This window comes from Sinocyclocheilus grahami, unplaced genomic scaffold (genome assembly GCF_001515645.1).
Source record: "Sinocyclocheilus grahami isolate Dianchi unplaced genomic scaffold, SAMN03320097.WGS_v1.1 scaffold2131.1, whole genome shotgun sequence".
Taxonomy (NCBI): domain Eukaryota; kingdom Metazoa; phylum Chordata; class Actinopteri; order Cypriniformes; family Cyprinidae; genus Sinocyclocheilus; species Sinocyclocheilus grahami.
Genome location: NW_015507310.1, coordinates 90,488 through 109,996, shown reverse-complemented (window position 1 = coordinate 109,996; position 19,509 = coordinate 90,488). Strand labels below are relative to the sequence as shown.

The 19,509-nt window shown below is 38.2% G+C and overlaps 2 protein-coding genes across 2 annotated transcripts in view; both read right to left on the bottom strand.

The window, feature by feature from the left end:
- Nucleotides 1–3,905: 3,905 nt before the first annotated feature.
- On the bottom strand, nucleotides 3,906–9,670 carry LOC107574153 (hepatic triacylglycerol lipase-like). The gene is made up of 6 exons (XM_016260619.1): nucleotides 9,525–9,670; nucleotides 9,151–9,317; nucleotides 8,304–8,483; nucleotides 6,735–6,852; nucleotides 4,506–4,739; nucleotides 3,906–3,928 (listed from the first exon to the last, which is right to left on the bottom strand). Exons 1-6 carry the CDS (start codon nucleotides 9,601–9,603, stop codon nucleotides 3,906–3,908), a joined length of 801 nt encoding a protein of 266 aa, XP_016116105.1. The 5' UTR covers nucleotides 9,604–9,670.
- Nucleotides 9,671–10,714: 1,044 nt separating this feature from the next.
- Nucleotides 10,715–19,509, bottom strand: part of LOC107574158 (aquaporin-9-like) — a 12,913-nt gene continuing 4,118 nt past the window's right edge. The window contains exons 3-6 of the mRNA XM_016260623.1: nucleotides 18,323–18,460; nucleotides 18,114–18,232; nucleotides 16,716–16,933; nucleotides 10,715–11,663 (exon numbers count right to left, since the gene is read on the bottom strand). Coding sequence (XP_016116109.1) covers nucleotides 11,453–11,663; nucleotides 16,716–16,933; nucleotides 18,114–18,232; nucleotides 18,323–18,460 — 686 coding nt within the window. The 3' untranslated portion in view covers nucleotides 10,715–11,452. The remainder of the gene's footprint in view (nucleotides 11,664–16,715; nucleotides 16,934–18,113; nucleotides 18,233–18,322; nucleotides 18,461–19,509) is intronic.

Genomic DNA, 19,509 nt, shown 5'->3' with positions numbered 1-19,509 from the left:
AGCTGTTCCAGCTCAAGATGTTCCTGACGCGCCTCATCCAGCTGGACCAGACCAGATCTCCCTTCCAGACCAGCCTGACGGAGCGGAGCCGGCCCAGATCCGACGCCACCGCCAGCAGAGACGAGAAGGACTTCAGAGCGCCGCTCTCCTGATGCCTGCAGACGCCACAATAACTCAGTCATATCTCCACTCCCTGGACTGAAGCAGCTCAGCTTTACTTGATTCTCCATCAATCATGTTTTAGAGTCTCAAATCTGATCCTCAGGATCTTTTGAGGAGCGTTTGTTTCCAGAAGCTTTACTTTCACTGTTCCTCAGCGGAGGAATGATCTTCACAAGCCTCCAGAACATCTCACATCTTCTGAGGAGCCTTTATTTCTTCAGCTCTCAATCACTGCATTATATGTTTGGAGCATTTCACTCTCATCTTACTGAGACATATTACTGCAGATATAGAGCGACCGCTGATATTTAGATTATAACAGTACAGCAGATACTGACATAAAATAAAGATCTCATTGATTTACATCACAAGCATCAGAATTTCAGCATATAAATATTAGCATTTGCAGAAAATTCATATTTTTGCTCAGTTTGAGTCTCCGAATAAAACTGAACTGTTTTTCCTTCATATTCTTCTTCTATATGAGCCATAAAAGCCTGATGATCAACTATGATACTAAACAAAACACATGCAAGATTTTCTTTTATATTTTATCTAAAGGTTCTATAAATTGTTAATTTAAATATCCACTGCGGTTTATTAAATATTCCCATATAGCAAATATATTGAGGCTAAAACAGGGCTTAAGCCTAACCCTAACAATATGTATGAAATAGGAAATATATTTAATTTCAAAATGTATTTCAGGGGCATTTACAATCTTACAGTATTCTACATGTAGGCTAAATGCTAATATGGATTGAAAACCTACCAGAGAACAAAACTATATGTATACATTTTTTGTAATACTGTAATATACTTTCTTTTTCTAACATCGGCGCCGATAGTTTTGTGGGCAGCGCCGACACATGGTGCAGTTGCGCTTTGGGTGTCCTTGGATCGAATCCTGCCTTGTGGACCTTTCCCGTTCCCACCCCCCATCTCTCTCTCTCTCTCTCTCTCCCACTCACTTCCTGTCATATCTCTACTGTCCAGGAATAATGCAAACCCCCCCCCAAGAAAATGTGATTAACATGTTTGTGAAAAACAAATGTTTTTTAAAATATATTTTCAAGACTATAGAAAAATTGGCTAATAAATATTTACATGAATATATGTTGAAATATGTTTTATATGCTTTAATATATATATATATATTGATATTTTTAAATCATGTTTTTAAAAAAAATCTACAACCCTAACCCTATTTTGAAACAAAAAATAAAAAAATATATAGGGCAAAATATAATTTTAATGCTTTTAAATATATTTTTTTATGTTTTTAAATTAATAAAAAAAAAATACAAAAACGGTAAAAAAAATACGTAAAAATATTTTGAATTTTTTTTTGCTAATATATATATATATATACATATAGGTTCAAAGTCAGAGTTGAAAACATCTTGAAAAAATATATTTTTTCCAAAAAAAATTGTATGTATGCAAATTGTATAATATCCAAGATACATATTTCTAGTAATTGTGCAGTTAATTCTCATATCCCATATTTGTCACTACCGAAACAAAGTAATAATAATTTAATTCGAATGTAAATATTTTTTTTGCTATTTTATGAAAAAATCAAAAATACTTGAATTTTTTAATTAAATGAATAACAATTACATTTTTTAAAATATTTCAACTGTATTTATGAGATTTGTTGTATTTTGAACCCAATTTTTCTTTGTAAAAGGCAAAATATTGATCATACTCATTTCAAAGTCAAGGATTCATTAGTTTGAATATACATTGAACCAAACAATATCATAACATTTTAGCTGATAATTCAGTATACTTTATTTTTGACAAAACATCCCATGTTTCGGTAGTGACTGCACATTTTCGGTAGTGACAGTAATGCTTTTGTAGCAACCACATCTCATTACAGAATTTTATAATACGAGGATTATGTGTGCCCTTTTGTCACTACCAAAACAATGATGACATGTTTCGGTTGTGACTGTTTAAGTCAGGGGTGCCCAACCCTGCTCCTGGCGATCGACTGTCCTGCAAAGTTTAGCTCCAACTCTAATCAAAGACACCTGCCTTTAATTGTTAAGTGATTCTGAATACCCTAATTTGTTTCTTCAGGAGTTTTTGATTAAGGTTGGAGCTGAACTTTGCAGGAGAGTCGATCGCCAGGAGCAGGGTTGGGCAGCCCTGGTTTAAGTAGTGACAATTTTATGGGATAACTCCCAAAAAACAAATATATAATTACTGAAACTGCACCAAACATTTCAGTAGTGACTGCTTCGGTAGTGACAATTTTATGGGATAACACCCAAAAAAGTTTCTTTGGATAAAAGCGTCTGCTAAATTAATAAATTTAAATGTAAAAAAAGAAAATGTCACTACCGAAACTACACCAAATGTTTCGGTAGAGACTGTTTCGATAATGACAATTTTATGGGATAACGCCCAAAAAACAAATATGTCACCAAATGTTTCAGTAGTGACTGCTTTGGTAGTGATAATTTTATGGGATAACAACCAAAAAGTCGCTTAGGACAAAAGCGTCTGCTAAATGAATAAATGTAAATGTAAATATAAAGATGTCACTACCGAAAACACCACCAAATGTTTCGGTAGTGACTGTATTTTGGGTGTTATCCAATAAAATTGGGATAACTCCCAAAAAGCAAGATTTCACTACTGAAACTCCACCAAATGTTTCAGTAGTGACTGTGTTGGTAGTGATAATTTTATGGGATAACACCCAAAACACCCATAAAAGTCGCTTTGGACAAAAACGCCACCAGATGTTTCGGGAGTGACTGTTTCGTTAGTGACAATTTTATGGGATAACTCCCAAAATGTCGCTTTGGACAAAAGCGTCTGCTAAATGATTAAATGTAAATGTAAATACAAATATGTCACTACCGAAAACTCCACCAAATGTTTCGGTAGTGACTGTTTTTTTTTAATCCCATAAAATTTGGATAACTCCCAAAAAACAAGATTTCACTACCGAAACCACAAAATGTTTCAGTAGTGACTTTTTCAGTAATGACAATTTTATGGGGTAACACCGGAAAAAAAAACAAAGATGTCACTACCGAAACTCCACCAAATGTTTCAGTAGTGACTGTTTTGGTAGGGATAATTTTAAACCAAAACGTGTAGTTACCTATAGCTATGATTTTATTGATACAGTTGTCTGACTGATTTTATAGTCTCAAGCATTCAGAAATCATGCAAAAGAAAATTAAGCAATTATCTGTGTGGAAATGACTATGTTCACTGTGCTGTGAAACAGCAGGTGAGGCGCTGCTTGCACTCTATTTTTAATCGTTGGGTGTATGTAAATATGCACTAGGCAGACGCATTTCAGTTGAGTCTGCTGTTTCACATAAGCGCAATGTTTTTGTTTTAAAGCACAGAAAGCCTCATCAATCCGCATAATGCATCATCTCATGTGCAGTATAACCATTTACTAAACTTGTTTTCTAGTACAAATATCTAAATATTATTTGTATTAAAGATGCATTCACTTGATTACCAAAATGACTTAACATATTAAGTTTTGTTTTCTGTAAAATTTATCAAAATTATGTATGTTTTTGCTTAAATTGAAAAAAAAAAAAAAGCTATCAGGGCAAGAAAAATAATATTGTTTCCCTTTGAATTTAAATTATTGTTCTTACCCCATTGGCAGATTTTTTAATAAGCAAAAATTAACAACATTTTGATAAATTTTTCATAAAACATTGCTTAATATCATAAGCCATTTTGCTAATCTTGATTCAAGAACCTTTAAATATTTGTACTAGAAAACGAGAAAGATAACCATTTTTTGCAGTGATATTTTATATATATTTTTATATATGATATATTTTCATGTTCATTTCAGTTACAGTTTAGTAATTTAGTTTTTTGTCATTTTTATTACTTTTTGTTGTTTTTAATGTAAGCATGTCTATATAGTTATGATACATTTTAATTTAATTGTACTTTTATTTACTTTAGTCATCAAGTTAAACTAGAAACTAGCATCAATAATATAAATTTCAGTTTTTTTATATTTTATTTCAAGTAAAAAAAATATTTTATGTTTTTATGGTTTTAGTTTTAGTTAATATATAACAATGGTTAATATATAGTTTATATTTAGTTCATATATGATATAATAAGTCTGCTGTGCACTGCAAGCTTCAGTCACCAAGACATATTCCTCATTCAGCTGCTTCTGAATCTGACTCATCTTTTAAAAACGTTTTAAAAAAGATTTCTGCGTTTTGTGTAATTAATCAAAAACACAAGAACACGTCCAGTTTGAATGGCCTCTTATGTAAATAAATGCAAATTAATCTTATCAAATGTGTCCATATTTTGTCCAGCTGTACCTTGCAGGCCGTACTGGAAGACGTTGCTGTAAATGTCCAGCATCTCGCAGCCGGGCTGAAAGGAGCCCCCGTTGGGGTAGAAGTCGACGTGAGCGACGCTCTGCTTTATTCCCATGCCCGGCACGATGCTGGAGCCGGTGAAGGTGTGGACAGCATCCACGAACTGAGCGTCGTCCGGAGACAGTCTGTCAAACGCCGGCAGACCCTCGAAGTATGGCCCGGCCGGATCCAGACCTGCGGCAAACACACAAACACTTCATGTGCTTCATCCAGACCTGGACTCTGAAAGACACCGGTGGAGAACGCGGGCATCTCTACACATCTGAGTCATGTTAAGATCTACACTTCTTCATTCTAGTGATTGGAGATGTGACGGTATGAAAATTTCTTATCACGATTATAGTGACCAAAATGATCACAGTTATCAGTATTATCTCGGTATTGTTAAAATGTGCTGGAAATGTTCAAAAACTACTGACACATAAATCCTTTCACAAAGTGTTATATTCAAAATCAACAAACAACAAAAAATTTACTTTGTGTGTGCATAAACACAAAAACAAAAACATTGAAAAAAAGCTTGAGCCCCTGCCCCTTTGAGGTCCGACGCTAAAGTGCCCTTGCGGTCCACGATTTCTGCCGAGGGTAGGGGTGTGCGGTATGAAGATTTTTGATTGTGGACGATAAAAATGTCTCCACGTTCTGCTTTTGAAGAAATATCGTAGCATCGCGCTACAGCGCACATTCTATCAGCTGCAGTTCTGGCGCCGCCGAATCAATATACTGTACAACGAGACATACATTAACATCAGTGTTAACTCAGCGGCAGAGTTACTCTCACGGGACTCTGCACTTATTCACAATCACAAAAGTACATTTTTTGCATTTGCTTTAAAGCCTTACTGGTTAAACATTTCAACGAAAAAGCCTGTCAAACAGTGCCTGATTACTGAACTAAGTTATGTTTTGTGCTAATACTGTCAAAACACACAAGGTTTATGTATAGACTCAGTTGGTTATGTCTAAAATTAAAGTAAACAACTGAGAGAAAAGGACGCGTGCCTGTATATTAGATGCGTGCAGCTCTTAAAAGGACAGTAGGCTACATGCTGCCGACTGTAATTAAAGGGATAGTTCACTCTAAAATTTAATTTCTGTCATTATTTATTCACTCACATGTTGTCCCAAACCTATATTAATTTCTTTCTTGTGCTGAACACAAAAGAAGATGTTTTGAAGAAGGTGGAAAACCAGACAGTCACTGGTCCACATTGACTTTGATAGCAGGAAAAAAACTCTGGAAGTCACTGTGGACCAGCAACTGTTTGGTCTTCCACCTTCTTCAAAATAGCGTTTATGTTTAGCAGAAGAAGGAAACTCATTCAGGTTTAAAACAGCTTTTGAGTGAGTAAATGAAGGTATAAAAATAAAACACTAGCCTATTTTAATTTTTGGGTGAATTGTTCCTTTAATGTTAATAAAACACCAAACACAAAGAGAAAGATCACTCACTACTCTTGACTGAAAAACTTTAATACAGCTGCTTTAATAGGAATCAATGTATATAGTGTTTTATTTTTATATTTGTTAATTAAATTTTTTGAATGCTCCTGCTAAATACACTGTTTATTTTATTCGTATACTATGTGTATTTGTAATGTGTATGTTTGTTCTCATTTTTTAATAACAAAGATAAAATAATGACAGATTTTTATCTTCACCCACCTAAATATCTGCCATACTTTTGTATATTTTGTTACCTTGAAAGGCTTTGTCTTTATAATAGGTAAATCAGTTTGGCTGTAATGCTCAAACAGCTTGCAAAACAGAAAAACCAACATGACAAATAATCGTGATTAAATCGTGAATCATGATATTTTTGCCATGCGAGACCGAGGGGGAACATAAAAGGCAGAACTGGTACTAAATAAAGAGCTGTTTGGGAGCCGAAAGAGACGGTTCTTTTTGCTGAGCTGAGCCGATGATCCGGATCCCTAAAAAGAAGCGTAATTCCCATCACCAGCGGTCAGATGATGGCCTGCACCATTGTGTGCTCAAACATTCAGCTGTGTATTCTGATGAAATCTGAAGGTAAGGCTTCTCTAGCATGTGTGTGCTTGTGGCTCTGATGTTTATGGTTCATGTTCGTCTGGGACGGAGTGACAGTCGCTGAGATGAATCTCCAGATCTGATAAATCCTGTCTGATCACGTGCTTGGCTTCATCTTACCAGTAATGCGGCCAACTTTCCTCAGTCCTCTGAAATGGCTTCCAGCGAATCCGGCCACATGCGCTCCCAGACTGTAGCCGATCAGATGAACGTCATCCATGGAGAGCTGCGCCACTTCCTGTCCAGAGAGGAAGTGCCATCAGGACTCAAGCGGTTCACTCTTAGATTCAAATATCACAGCCTCCCAGAGTCGCACTGCACTCGATTATAACGTAATTCATAAATATTAAACCCTTTTAACATTATTAAAAGTACATACTGAGTGACTGATACCACCTTTGTTATGGAATACACTCGATGGTTTGCTTTTTTGCTTTATTTTCAAGATCTGAGGTAAACTATCTATTGTTGCTTTCAGTATGGTTATAAATGTCACACAATATGATATTCAAACTCACATTAGACACTTTTAACTTTGAATAAGACATAATCAGTACTTGAGATGATCATTTTCACAGTTTGTTGTTCCAGCGGCTGGTTAGGACAAAAAGATTAACATGGAAAAGATTTTCACTCGGCGTCGCGTATAGTTAGGACGCGGTGTAATAGAATGTTTGCTCAAAGTTATCTGGTCTTTAATAATGCTAATATTTATACATTGTTCACAGAGCATTTTCATCCTGTTTAAGTTTCTTAAATGTTGCTTCTTGTTTCAGAATGTTGAGAGAACATTCAAAAGTAACAATTCCAATAATGTTTGCAAAATGATACAATGGATTGTTTGCTTGGCATTCGTATAACCAAGAAAAATTTGTATTTAACCCTGTTCGGCCATTTTTGACTGAAGAATTTTTATAGTTTTTTTTATTATTATTATTATTTTTTTTTATTGTACTTCATCGGAATGGTACGAAACCTGGTAAACTTGCTGATAGCTCTAAAAGAATGACCACAGCGTCGCCAGAGTCAGTAGAGAAAAACATTAATCAGACTTGTACTGTTTGCAGTTGAAAATGGGAGCTGAATCTAGTGGAAACGTTAGGCGCTGCACCCAAACTAAATCTGACTGAAATCTCATTTTTTGAGATGTCAACCTCAAATTTGGAACACAGCTTGTTTAGATTTATGCCTTTGATTTTCATACATGTTTTGAAAAATACATATTTCTAATATAAAATTAGTATTTTGTGCATTATTCATAATAATGAACATTATTTTTACAACTTATTTTGGTTTTTATTTATTTATTTTTTAGCCTTTTCCACTTCAGTCTGCAAAGTGTCATCTTTATTAAGAAACCAAACTGAAACAAGTCTGTGCTTCAAGACATTCAAGATTTACAGCAGTTTAAGTTTCTTGTCTATGCTCAAAAAGTGATTGGGGAAGCTAGCGAAACATATTCTCAAAACATATTTTTGTTAGCTGGGTTAATCAATCTCTCCATATTTTATCCTCTGTTGAAGAGTCATAGAAGAGCAAATGGGAACACAAAACATATATTTGCTGTCGCTTCCGTTCACCACTATACAGGTTTACCCAACTATGATGACTTCCCCTTCGGAGAACCCCAGAAATAAGGTTTGTGTTGGGTTTGGTTCAGCAAACGTTTCCGCTCAAGACCTTCATTACCTCCAGCCATTTGAGCAGCGCGGCCACGTCCCTCCCCACCTGTCTGCTGTTCTTGGCTGCGACTGGATACGGCTGAAGCGCCAGCTTCCTCCAATCACTGATGAGAACATTGACCCACTCGAGCCGGACCTTCAGCGCAGAAGCCAGATCAAAGATCCAGGGCTCCATGCGTCCATTCATCTGAGAGCAGCAGGAAGAGCTGACGTCATTCACACTCAAACATGCGCCAAAACAAAGCCATCGCTCAAAGTCTTTCCCGTGTCCTCCGTCTCGAGGAGCTTCCTGTCTGCTCAAACGCTAGAATACTGGAATATCTTCTACTGTTCCTTCTGATCACACTGCATTAAAGTGCTGGTCTTCCTCAGTGTTTCTGTCTGCTTTTCCAGTGCAAATGTTTAAAGATCCTTAAATCTAGATACATTTACTGGAGATGCAAAATGACATGAGATACAAAGCCTTGTTTTAGGTGTTTAATGCTTCCTTAAGTGAGTTTTTGATTAAAATGGCAACAAATATCTGCCAATGGAATCAGAAAACAAGTTTTTATTCCCTACTGACAGATATTTAGGGCCCAAGCCCTAAGGGCCCTATTGTTCTTCTAAGGATTATTCTTGTTATTCTTGTTCTTGTAAATGTATCTTGATTTAAGGATGTTTAGATATGTGTACTGGAAAACAAGACAAAAATACTGAGGAAGATATTCATTCTTTGCAGTGCGTGCAACATTTAATGCTGTGACTTTATGAATTTAAGAGTTTCTGCTCTCAATAATTTGTGGAGGGGGGAATTGAGACTTCTTAAGACCTTCTTCCGAGCCATAAAGGCCGTTTTGTGTTGTGTCTCTCACCGTCCAGCCGTGTATAATCAGCACCAGCGGGTCACTGCGGTTGTAGGCGCATCTGTGGAGGGTTTCGGACCGGAATGGGACCACGGCGCAGGTCTCCTCAAACACACTGCCCTCGTGATACAGATGGAAGCTGGACTTCAGCACCGTCTTTACTGGAGGAGTCTCTGCTAAAATTAAACCCAGATGTGTAATTTCAGAGCACGGAGCCCCATCCCATCACGCCGTCCTGCGGCTTTCAGGACTTTCCATGGCAAACGTTCAAAGAGCTTCTCTGAGAACATGCAATTAGACAGTGAAGTTTGCTGTGTCAGTCTAAAATAAGAGCTCCATGGCATGCTTTAACCCGGCTGGTGGATCAGGAAGCATGCTCTTACCTGTGAGGTTTGCATCTCCTCTCACAGACGCTGCGACAGCACTCATGAGGAGGAAAGCTCTCAGGACTCTCATGATCATCTGAAGGGTTCAGGAGTTTGTGCTCTTCTGCTCCTCGAGGACGAGAGTCTGACTGAAGAGAGAGAGAGAGAGAGAGAGAGAGAGAGAGAGAGAGAGAGAGAGAGAGAGAGAGGGGCGGAGCCTGAGAGACTCTCTGCTCCGATTAGCTGCTGGCTCTGGCACCCTTTCAAGAGGGAAAGTACAGTGGGTTAATTGGAAAGAGAAAACCTGCCACTAAAAGCGTTCTGAAGTTTTGATTGATCTCCATTAGATGAGCAAATGCTTCTCCTGCATGAGATCTCCTTCAGAAGAATAACGTCACAGTTGTTATTCTCAAGAGCTTGTTTCACTCTGATCAGGGTCTGAACGAGCGTCTGATTCATTGTTTTATTGGAAATAGATCATATCTGTCGCCTGAGATCAAGCCAGCGCTTGTTTCAAACAGCGACTTCCAGTAAATTGAAAGTGAAAGCAACACTTATTAAAGTCATCTGTAACTGCACAAGATATCCTACTCCTTGAAAAAGAAGCATTTTAGTAAAAATTATTTTTACTAAAAGTAACACTGACCATAACTGTCATACACTGCTTCAAAACTTGAAAAGGCTGAATTGATATATATATATATATTCAGCTGTGGCATGCTCAGATGTGTAGCATAAAGAGACGTGAACCGCCCCTAAAATGTTATTGGTCATCTGGGGTGCCATGATAAAATTCCACACTATGATTGGTCATCACCATGTCAGAGGCGGGGCCTTTCATAAAGCACAATTAAATAAAGCACATTTGTCAACAAGTCCTTCTTGGTTGTCTTTACCAAACTAGCTGTACACTGTAGACCTATGTAATCTGGACTGGTCATGTGTCCATAAATAAAAATACTAAAATAAAATTAACTGGAAAACTAAAACTAACAAACAAAATCATTGACAATAAGTTGAACAATAATTAAAAAGACATAAACACTTAAACTAAATTAAAAAGCCAAAACGATAATGACCTGTAATAACCATAACATGACATTTTCTTCAGTGTTTATGGAGATGAATGTCTTCTGTCGTTCAGCCTCAGCAGACAGCAGCAGATTTGTCCAGACCTGAACACAACCTACACATGCAAATATCTGATGCTTGTTTGTAAGCAAGACAAATCTGCCGCAACAGTTCAGTTTATTTCAGCAAAAAACACAAATACACAGTTGAAGTCGCAGGATTTCATCATTACAAAAGATCTACTTTTTACGAAAGACTTTCAAAAACAAGCCTGATCTACAAACACATAACCATAAATATTACAAACAATATATGACAACAAGGTGAAATAAAATTTAAATTTAACATGAAAACTCAACAATGGTGATCTAGTGGAAAATCTTTCGCAGACAAACGCTAATCTTTGCAGTGAACCATTACATCAAGGCTTGTGACGTGATGGTCGTGTTCAGACAAGCATGTTTGTCAGGTCGTTTCATGATCAGTGCTGTCAGTGTGCTTTTGTGTGGTGAATCTTGCTTTAATCTGAACAGAGTTCCTGACAGGATCCTGACACGCTTCCATTCATTTAAAGGTATAAAAGCCATTGAATCGAGTGTTCTGGGTTCAGTATAATATAATATTAACCATCAGCAAAATACAATCAAATATTATGTGCAGTGGGGGATTATGGGAAAGATGGGTTTACAGACGTGAAGCTTGAATTTAGTTAAAGCACTTACATGAATCAATCAGTGCAAACCTGTTCATTGTCTGAGCTGTGAAGGTGGACGGAGGTCTGCTGGTGTCACTGATGAGTTTACTCATGTAAACAGCGTGTGAAAATGAGTTTACCGGCTTTACTTCGTGACAGGAATTCTACTGATCTCGGGTTTCTAGCTCATGTTGATCATCTCGTATTTGTCCTTCAGGCTGCTGTCCTCGTCTTCGTCCTCGTCCTCATCCTCCTCTTCCTCGGGTTCTTCGTGAGGTCTGTCGTTGTGGTTGGTGTGATGAAGCTCGATCAACAGGAAGTAGATCACAGCACCGGCGATGCCCCCTACCAACGGCCCGGCGACAGGAATCCACCACCAGTAATCTGCAGTGCTGCACACACACCAAATTACCACAATATATCACCAAATCATCATATCTTAGAATCATTATTTCACCAAATCATCATAATATACCACCAAATCATATCACAGAATCATTATATTTCTGAATCATCATAATATATCATTGAATCATCACAATATATCACCAAACCATCATCATTGAATCGTTGCCAAACAATCACAATATATCAATCAAAATCAACATAAAATATCTCAGAATCATCACAATTTTTCACAGAATTGTCACAATATATCACCAAGTCATCATAATATATCAGTGAATCATCATAATCTATCACCGAATCATCACAATATATCACCAAATTATCATACTATATAGCTAAGTCATCATAATAGGTTTTAAGATGGTTTAGATCCTACCTGTCCAACTGTTACCACTTTGTCTATTAAAACAGAGAACCACCTCAGTTAATGTCAGTAAAGTATGGAGTGCCGCAAGGATCTGTCTTAGGTCCTCTGCTATTTTCAATATACATGCTGCCCCTTTGTAATACTAGAAAAGATGGGATTAGTTTCCATTGTTATGCTGATGATATATTAACTATATATTTCAACAAGACCAGATGAAACTTCTAAATTATCTAAGCTAACTAAATTATCTAAGCTAAATTTGGATAAGACATTATTACTTATTGGACCAAAAAACAGTACACAGAATATCTTAATTACAATTTGCATTGAGACGGATGTTCTGTTACCTCCTCTACAGAGTCTGGATTGTGGGACTAGAAGAAGATTCTGATCACTGGATCTTAGCTGGAAGGGAGTACATGGGTACAGCAATTCAGATAAATAGATAGGGGCTAGATCATGTAAAGATTTATATTTAAAAAAAAGGATTTTAAAATAAATTCCGATTTTAATAGGTAGCCAATGAAGGGAAGATTGGAGTAATGTGAGCGCTTTTGCGGTTATTATGAAGGAATCTGGCAGCAGCATTTTTAACTAGCTGCAGGCGATCAATTAAAGACTTAGAACTACCACAGTATAGGAAATTGCAGTAGTCTAAGCATGAGGTGATAAAAGCATGAACAGCCATCTCTAAAGTTTTATGATTTAAGAAAGGTTTGATTTTTGATAGCAGGCGAAGTTGATAAAAACTAGAACCTATTACAGAGGAGATATGTTTGTTAAGGTTTAAGGACTCATCTAACAAAACGCCCAGGTTCCGTACACGTGAAGATCTAAACACTGATAAACTACCCAGATCTAAGCTGGTTGCCTGAGAATTGACAGAGGGCCCAAAAACAATCACCTCAGTCTTATCTTCGTTTAAGAATAAACATTTTTGGACTAGCATAAATTTGACTTCATATAAGCATTTTAGTAAAGAAGGAAATGCAGAGGGATCATTTCTCTTGATAGGTAGGTAAATTTGGGTATCGTCGACGTAAAAATGAAAAGACACCCCACGTCTTCTTAGAATGGTTCCCAGAGGTAGCATGTACTGAGAGAAAAGAGAGTGCGCCAAGATAGAGCCTTGAGGAAGACCGCAGGTTAGATGAGCAACAGAAGAAGAAAAGTTACCTAACTTAACTAAGAATTTTCTCTCCGTAAGGTATGACTGAAACCACTTAAGGACGGTTCCTTTTATCCCCACATAAGACTCTAATCTAGATATCAAAGTAGAGTGGCCAACAGTGTCAAATACTGCTGATAGATAAAAAAGAATGACCACAGAGTCGCCAGAGTCTGTAGATAAAAAAATGTCGTTTAGCACTCTCAAGAGGGCAGATTCGGTGCTATGTGCAGACTTAAAGCCAGATTGAAAAATTTCAGAAATACCGTTGCAACTGAGAAAAGACTGGAGTTGATCAAACACAATTTTTTCCAATACCTTTGAGATAAATGGTAATACAGAAATAGGACGAAAGTTATTCAGAACAGAAGAATCCAGTGAAGGCTTCTTGAGTATAGGAGTGACAGTAGCCACTTTAAAGGCAGCAGGGACAGAGCCAGTACAAAGACACTTATTAAAAAGAGACAACAATCCGGCCAACAGAATCAACAATTCATTAAAAAAATTTAGGGTGTATGATATCAAAAGAACAAAAAGATGATTTGATATTAACAATGGTATATTTAAGTAGTTGCAGAGAAATAGGTTCAAAAACATCACAGGAAGCAAAATGCAACGACGGGATAGAGGGTTCAGTATGAGAAGGGCATATGTTGTCTCAGATTAGAGATTTTATCAATGAAAAATCTCAAGAAGCTTTCACATAGAGCCTCAGAAGCAGTAGACATTGTATTAACCGGGGGATTCACAACAGCATTAATAACTGAAAATAAAACCTTAGGTCTAGAGTAGGGATGTAACGATTCACTCAACTCACGATTCGATTCACGATTTTGATTTCACGATTCGATTCGATTCACGGTTTGTTTTTGTTTTTACAAAATGAGATTTAAGACAAATTATAAATTAAATGTGTACTTTTATTATTTCTTGGACAAAATGTTGCACATTTCTTTGTGAAATTGAAATATAACACTATAATAATATACTAATATAGCACTTTTGTTGGTTTTGATTGCTTCTATTGTCCTCATTTGTAAGTCGCTTTGGATAAAAGCGTCTGCTAAATGACAATATTTAAATATAATATAAATGTAAATAACAAAACTAAATTGAAAAAAAACAAAAAAACAAATCAAATAAATAACACAAATAAAATAAATCTCTTCATATAAACAAACTAAGGCTTTGTCTGTGCTCTTTCCATTTAAAATGAGAGACAACCACTGCATTTTAATCACGATCCAAACAAAGCTGCTGCATACATGCAACATGTGCAGTTTTTAATCTAAATTAGATTGCATAATTTCGAAATTTGAAGCAAAAACAGAATGGTTTGACTTCAGTTTTGTGAAACTATACATAAAAAATATCTGCATGAAACAGAAACAGCAGACGAGCTAAACGAGATGCAGATTCACTCTCTGCCAGCAGGTGGCGCTTAAAGCATTTTCATTGCCGATCTTGAAAGCGATTTTTTTGTTGCTTGTCAGTGATTTACGGCTCTGTGTAGTAAATGCCGCTTCATCTGAAAGCACATGCTGGAGATTTACTAATCACCAGAAGCGGCTTTACTGATGAGATGTGCATGAAAATCACATTCGATTTTTTGCACAGCCCTACTAGACAGCATGTAATGCAAAGTATTTCAGTAGATGGCAAAATTATGTCAACCCTCAACACACTCACACCTGAACACCTGATCACACTCATACCTGATCACACTCATACATAAACACTCGCTCCGGAACCCCTGATCACACTCGCACCTGAACACCTGATCACACTCGTACCTGAACACACTTGATCTGGAACTCCTGATCACACTCATACCTGATCAGACTCGCACCTGAACACCTGATCACACTCATACTAGATCACACTCACACCACACTCATACCTGATCACACTTGTATTTAATCACACTCACACCTGATCACACTCGTACCTAAACACACTCGCACCTGATCACACTTGTACCTGATCACACTCACACCTGATCACTTAATCACACTCACACCTGAACACCTTATCACACTTGTACCTGATCACACTCGCACCTGGTCACACTCGTACTTGATCACACTTTTACGTGATCACACTTGTACCTGAACACCTAATCACACTCACACCTGAACAGCTAATCACACTCACACCTGAACACCTGATCACACTTGTACCTAAACACACGCACCTGATCACACTCGTACTTGATCACACTCGTACCTGATCACACCTGTACCTGAACACACTCACAACTGGTCACACTTGTACCTGAACACACTCACACCTGATCACACTCGTACCTGATCACACTTGTACTTGATCACACTCGTACCTAAACACACTCGCACCTGATCACACTCATAACTGATCACACTTGTACCTGATCACACTCACACCTGAACACCTGATCACACTCGTACCTGATCACACTCGTACTTGATCACACTCGCACCTGATCACACTCGTAACTGTCGTACCTAAACACACTCGCACCTGATCACACTTGTACCTGATCACACTCACACCTGATCACCTGATCACACTCACACCTGAACACCTGATCACACTCGTACCTGATCACACTCGTACTTGATCACACTCGCACCTGATCACACTCGTAACTGATCACACTCGTACCTGATCACACTCGGACGTGATCACACTCGTACCTGATCACACTTGTACCTGATCACACTCGTACCTGAACATACTCGCACCTGATCACACTCACACCTGAACGCCTAATCACACTCACACCTGAACACCTAATCACACTCACACCTGAACACCTGATCACACTTGTACCTGATCACACTCGTACTTAATCACACTCATACCTGAACACCTAATCACGCTCACACCTGATCACACTCACACATCTCACACACACAAGTACCTGATCACGCTCACACCTGATCACACTCGTACTTGATCACACTCACACCTGATCACACTCGTACTCGTACTTGATAACACTCGTACCTGATCACACTCGTACCTGAACACACTCACACCTGATCACACTCGTACCTGATCACACTTGTACCTGAACACACTCACACCACACTCATACCTGATCACACTCACACCTGATCACACTCGTACCTAAACACACTCGCACCTGATCACACTTGTACCTGATCACACTCACACCTGATCACACTCGTACCTAAACACACTCGCACCTGATCACACTTGTACCTGATCACACTCACACCTGATCACTTAATCACACTCACACCTGAACACCTTATCACACTTGTACCTGATCACACTCGCACCTGGTCACACTCGTACTTGATCACACTTTTACGTGATCACACTTGTACCTGAACACCTAATCACACTCACACCTGAACAGCTAATCACACTCACACCTGAACACCTGATCACACTTGTACCTGATCACATTCGCACCTGATCACACTCGCACCTGAACACACTCGTACCTGAACACGTGATCACACTCGCACCTGAACACCTGATCACTCATACCTGAACACCTCCATGCCCCATCCGGCAGCGGCGGTGAAGAGGCGAGGGCCCAAGTCTCTGGCGGGGTTCAGAGGGTAACCGCAGTTCAGTCCCATAGAGACACTGATGCCCAGCAGGATCAGACCCACAGCCAGCGGCTCCACGCCTCGAGGAGCACCGATGTTCCTGCCGTCCACAACCGCTAGAATACAGAGGACCAGCATTCCCGTCCCCACCACCTGATGGACAGATAGAGATCGGTTATTCACCGGTCACTAACCTAACCTAGTCTCAGCCTCAGACATCATGCCCACGAACCGCTGGCTGAACATCTGATGCATATGGCACACAAAAGTGGAAACACTTAAGGAGTTTCGAAGTCATCATCGGATTGGTTAGATTATACAGGATTTCCGGGAGATGTGTGTCTTGCGTTCTTTAATGTTCTGCCTGGAAACAAAAATGCTGTGATGCCAAACCCCCTCACGAAAGAAGAAAGCCGTCGTGTTTACAACTGTGACGACAAGCGCTTATCAGGATCAACTAAACACTGGATTTTCAAAAGTATGTGAAATATTTAAAGTTCACGGCACAGAATCTTTAAAATACATCAAAGAGTTTTACACACCAGTCTGTTATTGTGAACGAAACAAACTGTGATTGGTTGTTTGACATGTCGGTCAAACGGCCTCATGGGTGGGCCTTGGCCAATGAAAGCTGCCATGGATTCCAGACCTTTAGCCGTCAGTCTGAAGGTCTGGCTACACGAGACTAAACCTAACCTAACCCAAACCCGAACTTCAGCTGAGCTTGTCATTCCTCTAAACTCCTGGGAAATTTAGGAAATAATTGAAAGTAGAATGTTGTACTGATGGTTTTTGATTCAGATCCACCATGCACATGCAAAATATTTAGACCTAAAATTAAGATGTATGTGAATTGTATATAAAATTTCCATGCAACATAAACATACACTAATAATGCATCAATAAATCAGGTCAGATTTCTGCACTCAAAAAATCATGGTACAGTTCATTATTAACTATTTTAATTGATTAGCAAGCCTTTGTTGGCGATTTTTTTTTGTATACATTTAGTAAATGTATATATTTAATTTATGTATGCTTCACGTTAAGATGTCAGTTTGTTTATGTTAAAACTGTATAATTCAAATTGTATATGCAATTCAAATACATTAATCTTAAATTTAGGCTTAAATTGTTTGTTGAGCAATTCAAAGCATGACATGTTTATTTGGGACAGAAGGACTTGAATTAGGTCACGGGTTCACACTGAATTGGTGTTTCTGCGTGGAAATGTTCAGCCGATCAATGTGCATTAGTCAAACGGCATCAGTCTGCGGTTGTGAACACGGACTGAATGTGTGTTTTCAGTTCAGTGATGCACAGACAGACTGACCTGATCCACGAAACCGCCCAGCACTGTCAGGTGTCTGCCTGGGTATGAGGCGAAGATGTGTCCTGTAGCGTTAATTCCTGTGACTGACAGAATCCCGCTGGTGAAGTCCATGAAGGCATCTGAACACACACACACACACACACACACACACACACGCATTAATCACATGCATCAAACATGTGGGAAACCTCTGGATTCTTCAAACTCACCGTAATACAATCCAAAGACTGCAGCCGCTCCCACAAACGCGCCCAACATCTGCGCCATCACGTAGATGGGAAACTTCCAGATCTTCAGCTTCCCCAGGATGACCATGGCCAGAGACACGGCGGGGTTCAGGTGACCGCCTGCGGACAGATATTTCCGGTCTAAATATATTTTAAGTATATGCTTAATATACACTGTAAACATTGGCCCAAACTCGGTCCTGGAGGGCCGGTGTCCTGAAGAGTTTAGCTCCAACCCAATCAAACACACCTGAAGCAGCTAATCAAGCTCTTACGAGGCATACTAGAAACCTCTCAGCAGGTGTGGCGAGGCAAGCTGGAGCTAAACTCTGCAGGACACCAGCCCTCCAGGACCCAGTTTGGTGACCCTGTTTAAACAGTGAAGCTCAATGAAACAGTATATTTTTTAAATCGAAAACATTTAGTTTCAACCGTCATATACCGAAATATATTTCAAAATGTATTTCAGTGGCGAGAAAACACATTTCCAGTCTTATAGACATTAAAGTGTTTCTTCAAATGTGACATAGTCAAGTCAAGTCATCTTTATTTATACAGCACTTTTAACATTACAGATTGTATCAAAGCACCTTTACAGTATTAAACAGGAAAATAGTGTGTCGGTAGTGCAAAAGGATAATAATAAACACTCAAAGAGTTATTTTATTATCACTGAGATACCATTATAGTTTTTGTTAATATTTTGAATTATACATTTTTTTATATTTTCTGATTTCATGTTGATTTTAAAGTTTAGTCATCGTTTTGTGTTATTTTTAGTTCAATTTGTTTTTATTTTTAGTACTTCAAGTTAAATTAAATGAAAATGAGAAATGCTGCCTTGAAACTAGCTGAAAGAAATAGGTTTATTTTTTTTTCATTTTATTTTATTTCAGATAACATTCAAGTAACAATTATTTATGAAAAAATTTGTTTTTTTCAAATACATTTTTAAACACATTTTAAAATATTCACCCACACTGTCACTTACATGCACACACACACACACACACTCTCACACACACACACACACACTCTCACACACACACACACACGCACACACACACACACACTCTCACACACACACACACACGCACACACACACACACACTCTCACACACACACACACACGCACACACACACACACACTCTCACACACACACACACAC

What these genes read in the sequence shown, in the direction of transcription:
- LOC107574153 (XM_016260619.1), bottom strand. Translation starts at nt 9,603, where the DNA reads ATGATCATGAGAGTCCTGAGAGCTTTCCTCCTCATGAGTGCTGTCGCA. An exon ending in AGGAGATGCAAACCTCACAG is followed by an intron (nt 9,318 to 9,524) that starts GTAAGAGCATGC and finishes GTTTAATTTTAG; the next exon opens with CAGAGACTCCTCCAGTAAAG. An exon ending in CTTCCAGTACGGCCTGCAAG is followed by an intron (nt 3,929 to 4,505) that starts GTACAGCTGGAC and finishes CTCGTTTTCTAG; the next exon opens with TACAAATATTTAAAGGTTCT.